Here is a 17,195-nt window from a genome sequence, read left to right as displayed (position 1 = left end):
CCTATACCTAACTAGCTATACTGCATACCCCTATACCTAACTAGCTATACTGAGGGTCCCTATACCTAACTAGCTATACTGAGGGTCCCTATACCTAACTAGCTATACTGAATGCCCCTATACCTAACTAGCTATACTGAGGGTCCCTATACCTAACTAGCTATACTGAATGCCCCTATACCTAACTAGCTATACTGAGGGCCCCTATACCTAACTAGCTATACTGAATGCCCCTATACCTAACTAGCTATACTGAGGGTCCCTATACCTAACTAGCTATACTGAATGCCCCTATACCTAGCTATACTGAGGGTCCCTATACCTAACTAGCTACACTAAATGCCCCTATACCTAACTAGCTATACTGGGGGTCCCTATACCTAACTAGCTATACTGAGGGTCCCTATACCTATCTAGCTACACTGAATGCCCCTATACCTAACTAGCTATATTGAGGGTCCCTATACCTAACTAGCTATACTGAATGCCCCTATACCTAGCTATACTGAAGGCCCCTATACCTAGCTAGCTATACTGAGGTCCCCTATACCAAACTAGCTATACTGAATCCCCTTATACCTAGCTATACTGAATGCCCTTTTACCTAACTAGCTATACTAAGGGCCCCTATACCTAACTAGCTATACTGAATGCCCCTATACCTAACTAGCTATACTGAATGCCCCTATACCTAACTAGCTATACTGAGGGCCCCATACCTAACTAGCTATACTGAATGCCCTTATACCTAGCTATACTGAATGCCCCTATACCTAACTAGCTATACTGAGGGCCCCTATACCTAACTAGCTATACTGAATGCCCCTATACCTAGCTATACTGAATGCCCCTATACCTAGCTATACTGAATGCCCCTATACCTAGCTATACTGAATGCCCCTATACCTAGCTATACTGAATGCCCCTATACCTAGCTATACTGAAGGCCCCTACCTAGCTAGCTATACTGAAGGCACCTATGCCTAGCTAGCTATACTGAAGGCACCTATACCTAGCTAGCTATACTGAAGGCACCTATACCTAGCTAGCTATACTGAAGGCACCTATACCTAGCTAGCTATACTGAAGGCACCTATGCCTAGCTAGCTATACTGAAGGCACCTTTACCTAGCTACCTATAGTGTGAGCACCTAGCCTGCCTACCTATACTGTGGGCAACCATTCCACGGAACGCAGGGTTCGTTAGATTCGGGATTCGAAAGGTTCGAGATATTCGAGAACCTTTTTAGATTCGGATTCGTATTCGGATTCGAAGAAATTGTGGATTCGTCCCATCCCTACTAAATACCTCACCTGTGAATGTCTGTGGTTTTCTGAAAAGCATGCACTGTTTCTGGTACTTGTGGACAAAGTTGGGAAGCCCTGATCTAGATAACACATTGAACCTTAAGTGTTTCTCAACATAACATAAGAAGTTGACTTACTTTTTATCTTGTTGTGATCAAGATGAAGGCGTTCCAGGTGACCATTGACCGTAGGCACAGAAGACAGTTCATTGTATGACAACTGCAAGTCTAACATAGAACTGATATTAAATATATTTGCTGGGACCCCGGTATCTGATAACTTGTTGTAGTTTAACCTAAGAAAAGCTATCTTAGGTACATTATTAAAGTAGTTATTAGGTATAGCCTCAATGTTATTGTTATCTAAATAGAGCTGTACAGTGTTAGATGGAATGCCTGATGGCATCTTCTTGAGTGAATTTTTTGCCACATTCAGCTGAATCAGATTCTTGAGCCCTCTAAAAGCATCTGCCTGGAAAGAACCATCTGTGAGCTTGTTATGGTGTAAATCCAAGAGAGTCAGGTTCTCTAAATTGCTGAAAACACCTTCAGGAATCTTTGAGATTTTATTCCTGGCCAAACGAACTTGCTCCAGGCTGCTTGGCAATGGTGCTGGTATAGCTCCTAGTTCATTGTCCTCTAGGAATAAATAAAGTAGGTTCTTCATGTTTTTGAAAAAATTCTTCTCAATTTTTTCGTTGGTAAGTTTATTTCTATTCAGATTAATCCACCTTATTTGAGTAGCATTCAGAAATGATTTTTCATTAAGTTTTTCAATGGCATTATTGTGCAAATATAGGTACCAAATTCTTGAAGGAATGGGAGGCACCTCTTTCAGGCCTTTGTTCTCACAATACAAAGCTCTTGGGAAGCTTGGAGGGCAAAAGCATTCCATAGGACAGTCTTCAGCAATTAAACTAACAGGTTCCAAATCAAAGTAGTCATTATCAGCCTGTGTTTTGGAGAAACTTACGATAAAAAGCACCAAAAAGCATTTAAAAGTTCTGAAAGTAACTTGTGTTTCCATTGTCAACCTTAAAGAAAATAATAAAAATGTCATTCACGTACAGGTGAAAATTTCAGGTTGTGCTCAATTATGTAACTAGAAAGATAGCATCTCAAACCTTCAAGTGTTATAGCATACTTTGTGTAGTTAAAATGTCTTAAAATAGGTCTCTGATCAATTGTGCAGTTTATTTGTATTCCCACTTTAGCCCTGTTTTAAGTTATTGGCATGTTACTCTCATGGTTTAAAGTAAGAAGATAATCAGGGATAGTTCACATTCTATACTCAGTGAGAGCTGAAATGCAGATAATGGTCCTTAAGTAAGGTATAGAATGCAGCGAGAGATTTTACAAAAGGGGAGAGGAAAAGTAACATTTAATAAGCATACATTTTAAGTAGAGATTCCCACACACCAAAGCTATTTTAGTATTAGTATAACATAGAGTATCAGCTTCTACTGTACATTATGTGTAAGAGGTGACATACTGGTATCTTAAAATTGGGTTAAATCAATAATGCTCAATTTTAATATGCGTTTTAATGTTTGATACCTCCTTAATATAGGATAATATACACTATCCCTTTAAGTTACATTTAAACTACATTCCTGGACTAGGCCTTGCTACATTTGTGGCACACTGCATTGTGGGATATGCCATTTATACCATATATTGAGCAACAGATGTTTTAGAAATGTGTATAACATTCAAATCTTGCACTGAAAATGAGCTACATCATCTTTTTTATATTTCCAACATCCCAATAGGCTGACAAAACAAAGCCTCCTTTTGTTTAAGATTCCCATCATCTTGTGTAATGTGTGGGTAGTGAAATCAGACAGATCAGATGGGATCACTGAAACACAGACTGGGCTGTTCAAGTCAGGTATCATCTCTCCAATGTAATCACGTGCTAAGACTGTCTATTCCCCAATTCAAAAAGTCATCTGGACGGCATTATGTATGAATATGTTGTGAGCTCGCATAAAGGATCAAAGGCCATTTAAACAGCTGTTCCTTGTGCATGCTGCTTCAACCTTGAGAATTCTGTATGAGAATCCTTGCCTGCAGCTATGAGAACTCACTTAGATAAACAATAATGTTTAAGCATCTCTTTGAACATGTTGTTCCCATTGAATACAGTTTGTTTATAAAACATAAAAAGGGTACTCATGACTTAGTTCAGTTTAGTGTATTTGTGTAAAATGTGTATACATTTTCAATAAAAATAATGTATCAAGTGATAATGTTAAGAACAATGGCATCAAAAACAATAGCATAATAGTAATATCACCACTGCCAGCACTAATAATAATAGTAATAATCCACATGCATAAATCAATATTGAAAGAAAAGACATTATAAACAAACAGTTGAATCAAAAGCATCTCAGCAAAGATCATGCAGAAAATAAAGATTCTATGCTTTACTTTTTCAGTGTAAAATTCCACAAACGTGACTGATATTACATTAAAAGCCCCTCTGTTAAAATGGGAAAACTGTCTAAATTATGCAAACATCAAGCATAAGTTATGCACAACTACAGTCAAACCCATAGAAATACTGCACAAGGTGCCAAATGAATGACAGTTATACATATCACTTTACAAGACTAACAGCTACAGACTTGGACTCTCTCCAAAACATTAAATACAATAGTCTTAAGAAACACTAGAGCAAAATTCATCAATGCATGTCCTGCTCAAAAGTCTGCCTTAATAGAAAGATTTAAAAATGCTAAAAGAGTTACCTCTTATTTGAGCAGTGGCAGTTCTTCCTCACTCTATGTGATGCCTGCTAGAATTCACCTTAAAGTGGAAACTCTTGGCTCCTAGCAGATTGTTTTCATTCTGTCCTTAGAGGTTTAACTGCCTGACTGTTACATCAACTGTACTCTCCTTAAATTCACAGGCAGAGTCTTATGTTACTTGTACAATATAATCACAGTTATTAGCTCTAGTGTCTCTTTGGCAATGTTTGAGTTCTCAGCTTACCTATGATTTCATGAAGCCTCAGTTGTTTTGTGTTGCTCTCTGGTCAGGCTATGACTGAGGTAAAATGCCTAAGTTTTATGAATGCTGCCTGCCTGCCTAATATATATGCACCAGTGACTACAACAGTTAACCCATAAAGCAACTTAAGGCACTTCAGCACCTAAACAACACAAAGGAGGACATAGCTGGTTTATATTCGTTGCTGGAGGGCACAGTGCTTTCATTTGCATTCTCATTTCAGGACATGTCACAAATAATTGTAAGCACTGTCAACATATTAAAGGAAAGTTTTTTTTTTTTTTTTTTTAATACTGAACATCTTTTGGAAAATAGCACATGAGAAATAAGAGGAAGCTATCTCAGAGCATAATATTTTCCAATGAGAAATTATACAAGCTGGAGGAGAATTAATATAAAATATAACTGCAGATTGATTAGAACCAAATGCTGAGCTTTTATAAATGATGTTCCTACAAAATAAGACATTCCCTGCTCCACTTTTGCTGATATAGCGATTATTTATTTTTTTATTATTATTATTTGAAGTAATCTTGGATAGCATTGAAAATTAACTGTTTATAAAGAGCTTAAAATAAAAGAATGTAAGGAGTTGCAGATTAAGCTTTCTCTGTAAGTCCATTTTTGTACATAGTGTTTCCATGAGTAGTAGACAAAGGTGTTTATTGGATTGTAATACTGTAATACTGTATAATAGCAGAAAGAAGAAAGAGACCTCAGAGGCAAGAGCCGAACATGCTATCTGTGACTGGGGTTTCAAATAGGAACTCTGAAGTATAAGGATAATTAACAAGGGGTGGAGTGTTGTGAAAGGGGTGGATGACTCAGGATAGGTCATATCAGGATATGTGTAATCCCTCCTCTCTGCCTGTCATCGTCTAGGACACTTAGTTTGTAGGGCAATTAGACCACAACTGGACACCACTGCCAACCGTGAAAAAACGTAAGGTTTATTATTACGGATTAAAACAGGATTTTTAAGAATGTCTGTAAAGTCCAAAATATATTGTAAATATCAATCTTTTATTCCTGAATGTGGTATCAGGCAATCCCAGTGCCACATTTGACTGTAATTAGAAGCTGAAAATGGATTTAGCAATTATGTGCCACGTGGCAGAGAAGTGTTTATGCATCACTATAGTAGTTTCCATGTCCCCATGATGTGTTCCTCAATAGATCTTAACCACATTATTTCTTAATATCTCCCTATTTGCCCCCCCTCCCCAGTGCAATCACTGACCACTCTATTGATTAGTGTTTTGGGAAGGGGCAGCATAGGAGTAGCCATATAGACTGTAGTGATAAGTACCTGTCAGGAAACTTGGAAGTGATTTGAAGGTGGGGGGACTAGGTGCATCTAATGCAAAGTGCAATCCAAGTCATGTCAGTGGTAACAGTGCAGTCCCAATCCATTTGCAGTTAATTGCCACAATTGAATCCTAGTTCAGTCAATAAAGTGTCAGTCCATTCAGTAGTTCCATCACAGTACCAACAGTCATCACAGTGCTGTTAGAGTTTGGTTACAGGTCCATCAGTTATCACAGTTAGTTTGGTCAGATTGTCAGGTTCTTTGTCAGAAAAGTCCAGGTCCAGCCTCTGTCATTAGTTACAATACACTCTCGATCCCATGCAGTGAAAATGATCAGTCTGAGCCTTTTGGTGATCAATTATAGTAGAGTTTGTCTCAATGGCCAGTTCACTGTCAGATGGTGGACAAAATGAAGTCATAGACAAGAAAAATAACAATTATACTGTTTTTTTTTTCTCCTGGTGAACTCAAAGCACCAGAGCTGCAGCCACTAGGACACGCTCTACAGGCAAGCTTTGCCCAAAGTCTCCTACTGAATAGCTGCTAGCTTTAAACTTACTGAACAGGAAGAGCTTAGATTCAAACTCTAGTCTCCTGTGTCAGAGGCAGAGCCCTTAACCAGTACACTATCCAGCCACTGTACCTATCCAGCCTATCCATAGAACAATTCAGATCCTGATACATAATACAGGGGACCTTACAAAGCTGGCACACACACCATTGAGACACTGAAAAGCGCTAGGGACACAATACAGGAGGGGGCACTGAACTTCAAGGGGAAGTCAAAAGCTAGGGATATAATAAGGGAATGTAAAAGCACAGGACATGCTTTGGGTAAGTGGAAATCTTTAAACATTTTTGAGCAAAGGAAGGATGGGAAACAATATGAGGGCCCCAGAAAATAATGACCCTCTTTGGGAACACTGGAAAACTGGGGCACATAGTAAGAGATGTCAAAAGTGAAAGTAGTGAGATTGGCAATAAAGGAAGGGGGAGGAGGACAAAGTTCGGACACATAACATTGTGTCGGAAGCTCTGTATTATTGCTATTTGCTACTGTTATGAGCATTCTAGATAGTTCAAAACAATGGAGCTTTCACATGTATATACTTATTACAAAAACACAATCAGATGCAGGACAGTTTAAAGTAAATTAAAAACCTCATTGGGTATTTGAAGTGAAAATTGTCAGATATTATATTTAGTGAATTGACTTAAAGCGGACCCAAACCAAACATTTTTTTTAACTCAAAATACTTAGTTGCACCACTCTGACACATACAAAGATAAATAAACACTCCTTCAAGCCTATGAGCATTTCAGTGCATGCTTTTCACCGTTCTCTTTTCATAACTAGGGTTATACAGGAGGCAGCCTGTAACGATTGGTGTCAGCAACACAGATTTTCCTGATTATTGGTGATCTGCAGTATCACCAATAATACAGATGCTATACCTGATTATGTGGTGATCTGCAGAATCACCAATAATACTAGTATAGCTAGACACAGGACACCCAATGTGATATAGTGTTTTGTGCAACAGTAATTGGAGAGATTATCTCCCGAGAAGCGGGAGACACAAACACTTCTGCAGACTAGGATTCCCTGAGGGGCAGTGAACCAGGCTGTACTGCAGCCAGTGGATACCTGAGGAGCAGGAATCACTGTCTGGAGTAATATTGATGATGATTGGTCTGCAGCTAGGGATTCCCTGAGGAGCAGGGAATCAGACTGTACTGCAGCCAAGGATTCCCTGAGAGGCAGGGAATCAGACTGTACTGCAGCCAGTGAACCTCGGATAGTTAGAGACCCACTGACTGTGCTGCACGATGGTCTCCAGTGGAGCTGGTGACCATAGGCCTGATATAGCAGCTAATAACCACCTGAAGAGCAGACGCCCCAGGTATACAGTAAGGCTGATCACCCAGGGGCTAGATGACAGCCAGAAAGGTCAGACAAGCCAGGTCGGCAACACACGGACAGACAAAGTACAGAAGCGGAAGACTGATTCGGTATCCTGGTACAGGCAATGTTGGCAACAGGTAATCAGATGGACGGAAGTACCGAATCAGAGAACAGAAGAGTAGTCAGGAAAGCCAGAGGTCATAACAGGTAACAGTATATATATATCAATCCTAGTCTTAGGTGTGAGGTCCTTGGTCTCAACACCTGGGAACTAGTCTAACAGATGATAGTAACAATATAGCAATCTCCTAGTCTTAGGTGTGAGGTCCTTGGTCTCAACACCTGGGAACTAGTCTAACACATAAACAGTAGCAAGCAATAATACTTTAAAGCTATCAATGGAATCTGACTCAGTGTGAATTCCCAGCTCCGGCTGGTTCTAACACACTGTGGGATCTGACTCAGGTCTGAGCGCTCACACGTATATGTTGGGCAGCACGGTGGCGTAGTGGTTAGCTCTCTCGCCTTGCAGCGCTGGGTCCCTGGTTCGAGTCCCAGCCAGGGCACTATCTGCAAAGAGTTTGTATGTTCTCTCCGTGTCTGCGTGGGTTTCCTCTGGGCACTCCGGTTTCCTCCCACATTCCAAAAACATACAGATAAGTTAATTGGCTCCCCCTAAAATTGGCCCTAGACTACAGTACTTACACTACATAATATAGACATATGGCAATGGTAGGGATTAGATTGTGAGCTCCTTTGAGGAACAGTTAGTGACAAGATATATATATATATACATTGTACAGCGCAGCGTAATATGTCGGCGCTATATAAATACTAAATAATAATAATAATATGTTCCCAACAGCAGACAACTTGCAAGTGACAAGCGAGTCCTATATATACTAAAAGCGCTCCACAGCGCCGCCCCAGTCACTCAGCCAATCCGGAGCATAGCTGGAGTCAGCTGATCGGCATGATCAGCTGACTCCTCTTCTAGCAGCATAAAGGTCCTGTCGCCTGGCGCGCGCGCACGTAGTTCTCCATCTGTGTGCACTAGAAGGACCAGGCAGCCGCCGGCTGGGATGCGGAGATAACCGCCATGCCACTCTCCCATGCGGTGGCATCTCCGCTATTCATTACAGTACCCCCCAGCCCCCCACCCCCCCCACCCCACCAAGGAGTGGACCCCGGACACTTTCTACCCGGTTTCTCAGGGTGTAAGTCATGAAACTCTTTTTTCAATTCCTCAGCATGCATGCGACAGTCCGGCAAGTTCTCTCCTCCAGACCATACCCCTTCCAGTGGACCAGATACTGTACAGAATTTTGCACCAATCGAGAATCCAAAATCTTCTCGATCTCATACTCGGGTTGGTTGTTAACCATCACAGGGGGGGGGGGAGAGGAATCCACATGCACTGCAGCTTCAACAGAGACACATGGAATGATCTCACACCTTTCATGCTAGCTGGGAGATCAACTGCATACGTGACGTCATTAATCCTTCTGGACACCGGGTATGGTCCTACAAATCTGGTTCCCAATTTAGGTGACGGTTGCTTTAAAGCCAAATGCCGAGTGGATACCCACACCATGTCCCCTGGGGAAAACTTCCACTCTACAGACCGTCTCTTATCCGCCTGTTTCTTCTGAGCCTGGAAGGCTTTCCCCAGATTCCTCTTAACCATTCCTCAAATCTCCCTCAATGCCCTTTGCCAATCCTCCGGGGACGGAAATAGGGTAGATGACACAGGTAATGGGGCAAGCTTGGGAGATCTTTCTGAGACTACCTGAAACGGGGAGAATCCTGAAGAGGAACTCTTCAGATTCTTATGTGCAAATTCTGCAAACGCCAAAAACTTTACCCAGTCAGACTGTGCATCTGCCACATAACATCTGAGAAACTGCTCAAGGGACTGGTTTATTCTCTCGGTCTGGCCATTGGTCTGTGGGTGGTAGCCTGATGAAAATGAAAGGTCCATCTCCAGCTGATGGCAAAAGGCCCACCAAAATTTTAACACGAACTGGACTCCCCGATCTGACACTACATTCTCCGGAATGCCATGCAGCCGGAAATGTGCTGGATGAAGAGAACAGCCAACTCCTGGGCCGAGGGAAGTCCTTTCAGAGGGACAAGAGCCATCTTACTGAATCTATCTACTACCACCCAAATGACTGTCTTGCCCTCAGACTTGGGGAGTTCTCCCACAAAGTCCATCGACAGATGGGTCCAGGGTTCACTGGGCACTGGTAAGGGTTGTAGTGTACCCACTGGTGCCTGACGAGAGGGCTTACTCCTGGCACAAACTGAGCACTCTCTTACAAACTCCTTACAATCAGTTGCTAGCGTAGGCCACCAGGCGCATCTGGCCAGTAAATCCTGAGTTCTGGCAGCCCCAGGATGCCCCGCATTTTTATGGGAATGAAACAATTGCAGGAGTTGTAGGCGGGAGGGTAGTGGTACAAACATGACTCCCTCAGGCTTCCCTTCTGGAACATCCTGCTGATAGGGGCCCAGAGTAGCCGTCCAATCCTTCCAGGTCTCAGTAGCTGCCAAGAGTTTCTGAGGCAGATGGTTTCTGGGGTTGAGGGCTGAACTGTCTCGGGCTCGAAACACCTAGATAGGGCGCCAGCTTTGACGTTCTTACTCCCTGGGGTGTACGTTATGACAAATCTGAATCTTGAAAAGAACCAAGACCAACGGGCCTGTCGAGGACTGAGTCTTTTGGCCCCTTCTATGTACTCCAAGTTTTTATGATCCGTATAGACTGTGATAGTATGCTCTGCCCCTTCTAGCCAATGTCGCCATTCTTCAAAGGCTAATTTAATGGCCAAAAGTTCTCGATTGCCAATATCGTAGTTCTTCTCAGCAGGAGAGAACCTACGGGAAAAGTAAGCACAGGGGTGAAGTTTGCCCCGCAGACCAGAGCGTTGAGACAGTACAGCCCCAACCCCGACCTCTGAGGCATTGACCTCTACAATGAAGGGGAAGTTGACATCCACATGTCTCAAAATGGGAGCAGAACAAAACAGTTTTTTCAATGTGGAGAAGGCAGAATGTGCCTCTGCTGACCAGTGGTATGTGTCCGCCCCTTTCTTGGTAAGACTGGTGAGGGGTGACACTACCGAAGAGAAACCCTTGATGAATCTCCTGTAGTAATTGGCAAAGCCCAAAAATCTTTGGAGTGCCTTCAAACCCACAGGTTGTGGCCACTCCAAAACAGCCGAGCCTTTTTCTGGATCCATGGAGAGACCAGATGTGGAGATAATAAAACCCAGAAAAGGAACAGAAGTGACCTCGAAGAGGCACTTCTCTAACTTGGCATACAGTGAATTCTGTCTTAATTTCCTCAAAACGTACTTGACATGTTTACGATGTTCTATCAGATTAGGAGAAAAAATCAGTATGTCGTCTAGATACACTAGCACGAATTTCCCCAGTACCTCCCTCAAAACCTCATTGATCAACTCCTGGAAGACGGCAGGGGCATTACACAACCCGAAGGGCACCACCAGATACTCGTAGTGCCCGTCGGGTGTGTTGAACACCGTCTTCCATTCGTCACCATCTCTAATCCGTACCAGGTTGTATGCACCTCGCACATCCAGTTTGGAAAAAATACTGGCATTGGTCACCTGAGCGAATAAATCGTCAATCAAAGGCAAAGGGTAACGATTTTTTTACTGTAATCTTATTTAAACCTCAATGCAAGGTCGGAGGCCTCCATCCTTTTTCTGTACGAAAAAGAATCCTGCCCCAGCTGGTGAGCGAGAAGGGCAGATGAAACCTTTGGCCAAATTCTCTTTGATGTAATCCTGCATTGCCACCTTCTCAGGTCCTGATAGATTATAAAGGTGACCCCTAGGAGGCATACAACCAGATCTTAAATCGATGGGACAATCGAAGCTATGGTGAGGCGGGAGTTTGTCTGCAGACTTGGGACAGAACACATCAGCGAATTCCACATACTGTACTGGCACACCTTTTACCTGAATCTTGGTAGCACAAACAGCAACTTTCTCTAAACAATGATGATGACAATGGGCCGACCAGCTCTTTAGCTGACCTGAAGCCCAGTCAATCTGAGGAGAGTGAAGTTGTAACCAAGGCATACCAAGAATAATGGTAGAGGTTGCCATCTGCAGGACCAAGAACTGTAAACTCTCTTTATGTAACACCCCTACATTACACACCAACAATGGGGTCTGAGAAAAAGGTTGTCTACTCTGTAATGGAGAGTCGTCAACTGCAGTAACCAGAATCTGTCGGTCTAATGGAAGTAAAGGAATTCCCAATTTCTTAGCAAAGTCATAATCTATGAAATTAGCTGCAGAGCCGGAGTCTACAAAGGCTTATGTGGGGACAGTCTGACCCTCCCACGTGATGGAACAGGGAAGGAGCAGACGATTATTGTTTAGAGGTAGAGACTGCTCGCCTAGGGTATTACCTCTGACTACTCCTAGGCGGCAGCGTTTCCCGACTTCTTAGGACAATTCTGAACCCTGTGACCCTCCTCAGCACAGAATAAACAGAGTTTTTCCGATTTCCTGCGATTCTTTTCCACCTGCGTCAATCTAGAGTGTCTGATTTGCATCGGCTCTGGCGGGGGTGACGAGGGTGGAGAGGAGGCGTAGGAGACATATCTTACAGCATTTCTACCCCGGGACTGTCTTTGATAACGTTAGCGGCGATCTACCCGTACAGCTAAAGCAATTGCCTCGTCAATGGATTTAGGCTCAGGATGTCCCAACATCAATTCAGAAACTGCATCAGATAAACCTGACAAAAACAGTCTAATAGTGCACATGTTCCCCACCTAGCTGATACAGCCCACTTCCTGAACTATGCCGCATAAACCTCTACCGGAACTCGACCCTGGCGCAGGGTCTTTAGCTTCCGTTCAGCGGTGGAAGCAATATCCGGATCATCATATATAATGCCCATGGCTTTAAAAAATTCCTGAACTGATGACAGAGCCTCATGCCCTGCCTGAAGACTATATGCCCATGTTTGTGAATCCCCTGATAAAAGGGTCTTTATAAACGTAACTCTCTGAGTTTCAGTTCCTGACCGGGTAGGCCTTAACTCAAAATATGATAGCACTCGATTTCTGAAATTCTGAAAGTCAGATCTATGTCCAGAAAACTTTTCAGGTACAGACATGCGAAGGTCTGTAACTTGAGGGGATCACACTACATTCGCAGCCGTTTGAAGGACCTGTGTTGAACCAGACCAAGCTGCGATCTGAGTCTGTTGGCCATAAAGTACCCTGATGAGATTATCCACCGAAGTGGCTAATCCGTCAATGCGGCTGTGAAGTGCGTCCATATTGTTTTGGTCTGCTGGTCTCTAACGATTGGTGTCAGCAACACAGATTTTCCTGATTATTGGTGATCTGCAGTATCACCAATAATACAGATGCTATACCTGATTATGTGGTGATCTGCAGAATCACCAATAATACTAGTATAACTAGACACAAGACACCCAATGTGATATAGTGTTTTGTGCAACAGTAATTGGAGAGATTATCTCCCGAGAAGCGGGAGATACAAACACTTCTGCAGACTAGAATTCCCTGAGGGGCAGGGAACCAGGCTGTACTGCAGCCAGTGGATACCTGAGGAGCAGGAATCACTGTCTGGAGTAATATTGATGATGATTGGTCTGCAGCTAGGGATTCCCTGAGGAGCAAGGAATCAGACTGTACTGCAGCCAAGGATTCCCTGAGAGGCAGGGAATCAGACTGTACTGCAGCCAGTGGACCTTGGATAGGTAGAGACCCACTGACTGTGCTGCACGATGGTCTCCAGTGGAGCTGGTGACCATAGGCCTGATATAGCAGCTAATAACCACTTGAAGAGCAGGCGTCCCAGGTATACAGTAGGCTGATCACCCAGGGGCTAGGTGACAGCCAGAAAGGTCAGACAAGCCAGGTCGGCAACACACGGACAGACAAAGTACAGAAGCGGAAGACTGATTCGGTATCCTGGTACAGGCAATGTTGGCAACAGGTAATCAGATGGGCGGAAGTACCGAATCAAAGAACAGGAGAGTAGTCAGGAAAGCCAGAGGTCATAACAGGTAACAGTATATATATCAATCCTAGTCTTAGGTGTGAAGTCCTTGGTCTCAACACCTGGGAACTAGTCTAACAGATGATAGTAACAATATAGCAATCTCCTAGTCTTAGGTGTGAGGTCCTTGGTTTCAACACCTGGGAACTAGTCTAACAGATGATAGTATAAATATAGCAATCTCCTAGTCTTAGGTGTGAGGTCCTTGGTCTCAACACCTGGGAACTAGTCTAACACATAAACAGTAGCAAGCAATAGTACTTTAAAGCTATCAATGGAATCTGACTCAGTGTGAATTCCCATATCCGGCTGGTTCTAACACACTGTGGGATCTGACTCAGGTCTGAGCGCTCACACGTATATGTTTGCAACAGCAGACAACTTGCAAGTGACAAGCGAGTCCTATATATACTAAAAGCGCTCCACAGCGCCGCCCCAGTCACTCAGCCAATCCAGAGCATAGCTGGAGTCAGCTGATCACCACGATCAGCTGACTCCTCTTCTAGCAGCATAAAGGTCCTGACGCCTGGCGTGCGCGCGTAGTTCTCCATCTGTGTGCACTAGAAGGACCAGGCAAGGCAGCATCACGCTGCTGCGTGGCAGCAGCCGCCGGCTGGGACGCAGAGATAGCCGCCATGCCGCTCTCCCATGCGGCGGCATCTCCGCTTTTCTTTACACAGCCATTAGCAATTCCTCCTTTGCCAGAAACCACCTACTGCTCCACCAGTTTGCCGAATTCTGTCCGGCAATATGAAAGAAAGGGAGGGGTTCCTTGCAATAAATGTAAAATTTGTTATACTTGTCATCATGCAGTTGAAAAAAGGCTGCTATTTATTATTATAATTTGGAAAATAGATTTTATTTCTGAAATCTTGTATTTTTAATTTGGGTCTACTTTAAGTGTTTTCCAGGGTTGGGGAAAATACAATAGAAAACAGGGGAGGAGAGCTTTAAAATTGTTGGCAAATGGGAATTAGAAGATTGCCCTCCTCACCTGATTGAGTTGCTCAAAGGTTAATGAAATAACAGCTGTGTGATTCTAGTCACATGAATTCACCATCGGTAACAACTTTGCTTTAGAGAACTTCTGGACAACCTAGGACTATTGCAAAAAAAAATGTTTTAGTTGGAATTATTGCAATATCACAACTGCAGTTTCACTAGCCTTTGCGTATGACCACACTATGATCATGATAAACTGCAAACTTGTACCACCTAATAGCAAATGATTTTTAATAACCTGAAGCCAGTCTTGACCGATCATGGATGGTCTGCAGTTATGACACTGGCCTACCACCCCTCACAAGTGCTCCAAACCCACAGCTGAACTACCTTTAGTGTCCATACCTCTCCCTCTAGATTGTAAGCCTTTGGGCAGGGTCCTCCTCCTTTTGTGTCCTACCTGATTATGCATCTCCATTACTGTGAGTGTGAACCCATGCTATGCATTTGAGTGAACCAAACTTGCCTAATCTCCATGCTCCCATCCCGTGACTAAGCATTACCTTGTACTCAAACTGTGCCGAGTGATCTGTTTTTTCTTGTATTCCTGTATTGTCATATTGCTGTATGTCACCCCTAAATATTGTCTGTAACCTAAACTAATGTCCAGTGCTGCGTAATATGTTGGCGCTTTATAAATACAATAAATAAATAAATAATAATAAATAAAATGACGCCTGATGTTCTCCAACCTTGGAACAATCCTGTAGTACATCAGGTCTATTGTGATGGTGCTCTAAAATAAATATTTAAATATAGATGTTCTGCCAATTAAGAGACCCAGTTAAAGCATCAGCAGTTTTCAAATGTAGAGCTACTGTCACTGAAAACTATGCAAAGCACACTCAGGCCTGGAACTCCCTACAAATCACAAATTGCTACTTTCCTGAGCATTTTCTGGCGATTTTGGAAGTGATTTTAAAACATAAGCTTTTTGCCTGCAATTGTGATTGTGATTTTAACTCTGATTGGTCATTTTAAATTAGTATATTTTTTTTTTACATTTTGCATTAATTTAAATAACACACAAATCACTCTGTGTAGCGATTCATAAGCGATTTGCGCAAACGCTCCCAAAATGCTGCATGTCCTGTGATTACGATTTTGCTAATTGCAATCGCTACTGTGGAATTTGTCCAATCCATTTACATTAGCTGAGCATTTAGAGTAATCGCTAGCGGGTTCCAGTCCTTAGGATGACTTATTTCAAATAAATAATCTACGTTGTAACAGATGAGTATATAAATGAATTGTTTTAGCCATACTTGTTCTGGTTAACTGAAAGAAGATACATGAAACCTAATCTTAAATTACAACTTCAGTTTAGTTTGAGCAGAGTACATTGAAATATTACTAACCTTAATCCCTCCTGCTGCTGGAATGAATGGATCATATTCAGGGCATGGAGATCAATCACTATGTTTTCAATGATGAAAATAGAGAAAGGAATGGATCCTTTGTGTAGCAATCGGTGGAAATGATGGTGGTTTTCAATCACCAGTTCTCATTTGTCAGCATGTCTGAAATAAGAACTAGTTCTATTCCCCCATTGCAAGCAAATCAGGTTCAGATCTGACCTTGAGTATAACAGCCGTATAGTGGAAGTCTAAATGTTGGTTGCTTTGGGTAAATACGCACTATCCTCAAATCACACATTTTTAAAAAATGAGGCCAATAATTCCTTACCCATTACTGCATTACCAGAGTCAGTTGGAATTAACATTTGTCAGTTAAAATAGATCTATAAAAAGTGGGATCTAAAAGGAAAGGCTAACATTTCCCCACCACAATTACAAACAGAGCTGCAAAAGTGAGTCACCTAAGATTTCTTGCTAATTAGCAGCATTTATCAGTGAAACAGAAAATGTGACATCCAGCACTCACATAGCAAGCAATATAAAACAGCTAATAGCAGGGGCGTAGGAATAGGCCCTGCAGCCCCTGCGCCCGCGGGGGGGCCCGGCCCCCCCCCTGGGGCCCGCTTGGGGCCGTTTTGTGGGTGCTGGAGGGGTGGCAGCATGAGGGGAAAGCCTTGCCCACAGTCGGCGGGGAGAGGGGTAGTTCCCCCCTCTCCCTCACCTCGGGGCTCTCCCCTCTGTGCTCCCCTCCAGCTCGTAAGTGTCTGTGGGGCTGTGGTGGGCAGCGAGCGGCGGGCAGATACATACCTGCTTCCGTGCGTTCCATCGGAGACTTCTCCCTCTAGCGGCTGACGTCACTTCCGGAAGTGACGTCAGCCGCTAGAGGGAGAAGTCTCCAATGGAACGCACGGAAGCAGGTATGTATCTGCCCGCCGCTCGCTGCCCACCACAGCCCCACATTACTGCTGCCCTCATTACGATTTTCAGGTGTCTGCTGCCCACATTACGATTTTCAGGTGTCTGCTGCCCTCATTACGATTTTCTGGTGTCTGCTGCCCTCATTACGATTTTCAGGTGTCTGCTGCCCACATTACGATTTTCAGGTGTCTGCTGCCCTCATTACGATTTTCAGGTGTCTGCTGCCCTCATTACGATTTTCAGGTGTCTGCTGCCCACATTACGATTTTCAGGTGTCTGCTGCCCACATTACGATTTTCAG

The 17,195-nt window shown here is 43.2% G+C and overlaps 1 protein-coding gene across 1 annotated transcript; it reads right to left on the bottom strand.

Moving 5' to 3' along the window:
* Positions 1 to 1,407: 1,407 nt before the first annotated feature.
* LOC137562321 (keratocan-like) lies at positions 1,408 to 16,050 on the bottom strand. Its single transcript, XM_068273658.1, has 2 exons — positions 15,977 to 16,050; positions 1,408 to 2,341 (listed from the first exon to the last, which is right to left on the bottom strand). Exons 1-2 carry the CDS (start codon positions 16,009 to 16,011, stop codon positions 1,408 to 1,410), a joined length of 969 nt encoding a protein of 322 aa, XP_068129759.1. The 5' UTR covers positions 16,012 to 16,050.
* Between the last annotated feature and the right edge of the window lie 1,145 nt (positions 16,051 to 17,195).

This window comes from Hyperolius riggenbachi, chromosome 3 (genome assembly GCF_040937935.1).
Source record: "Hyperolius riggenbachi isolate aHypRig1 chromosome 3, aHypRig1.pri, whole genome shotgun sequence".
Classification (NCBI taxonomy): Eukaryota; Metazoa; Chordata; class Amphibia; order Anura; family Hyperoliidae; genus Hyperolius; species Hyperolius riggenbachi.
The sequence above is the reverse complement of the archived record's forward strand: the minus strand, read 5'-3'. Positions and strand labels throughout refer to the sequence as shown.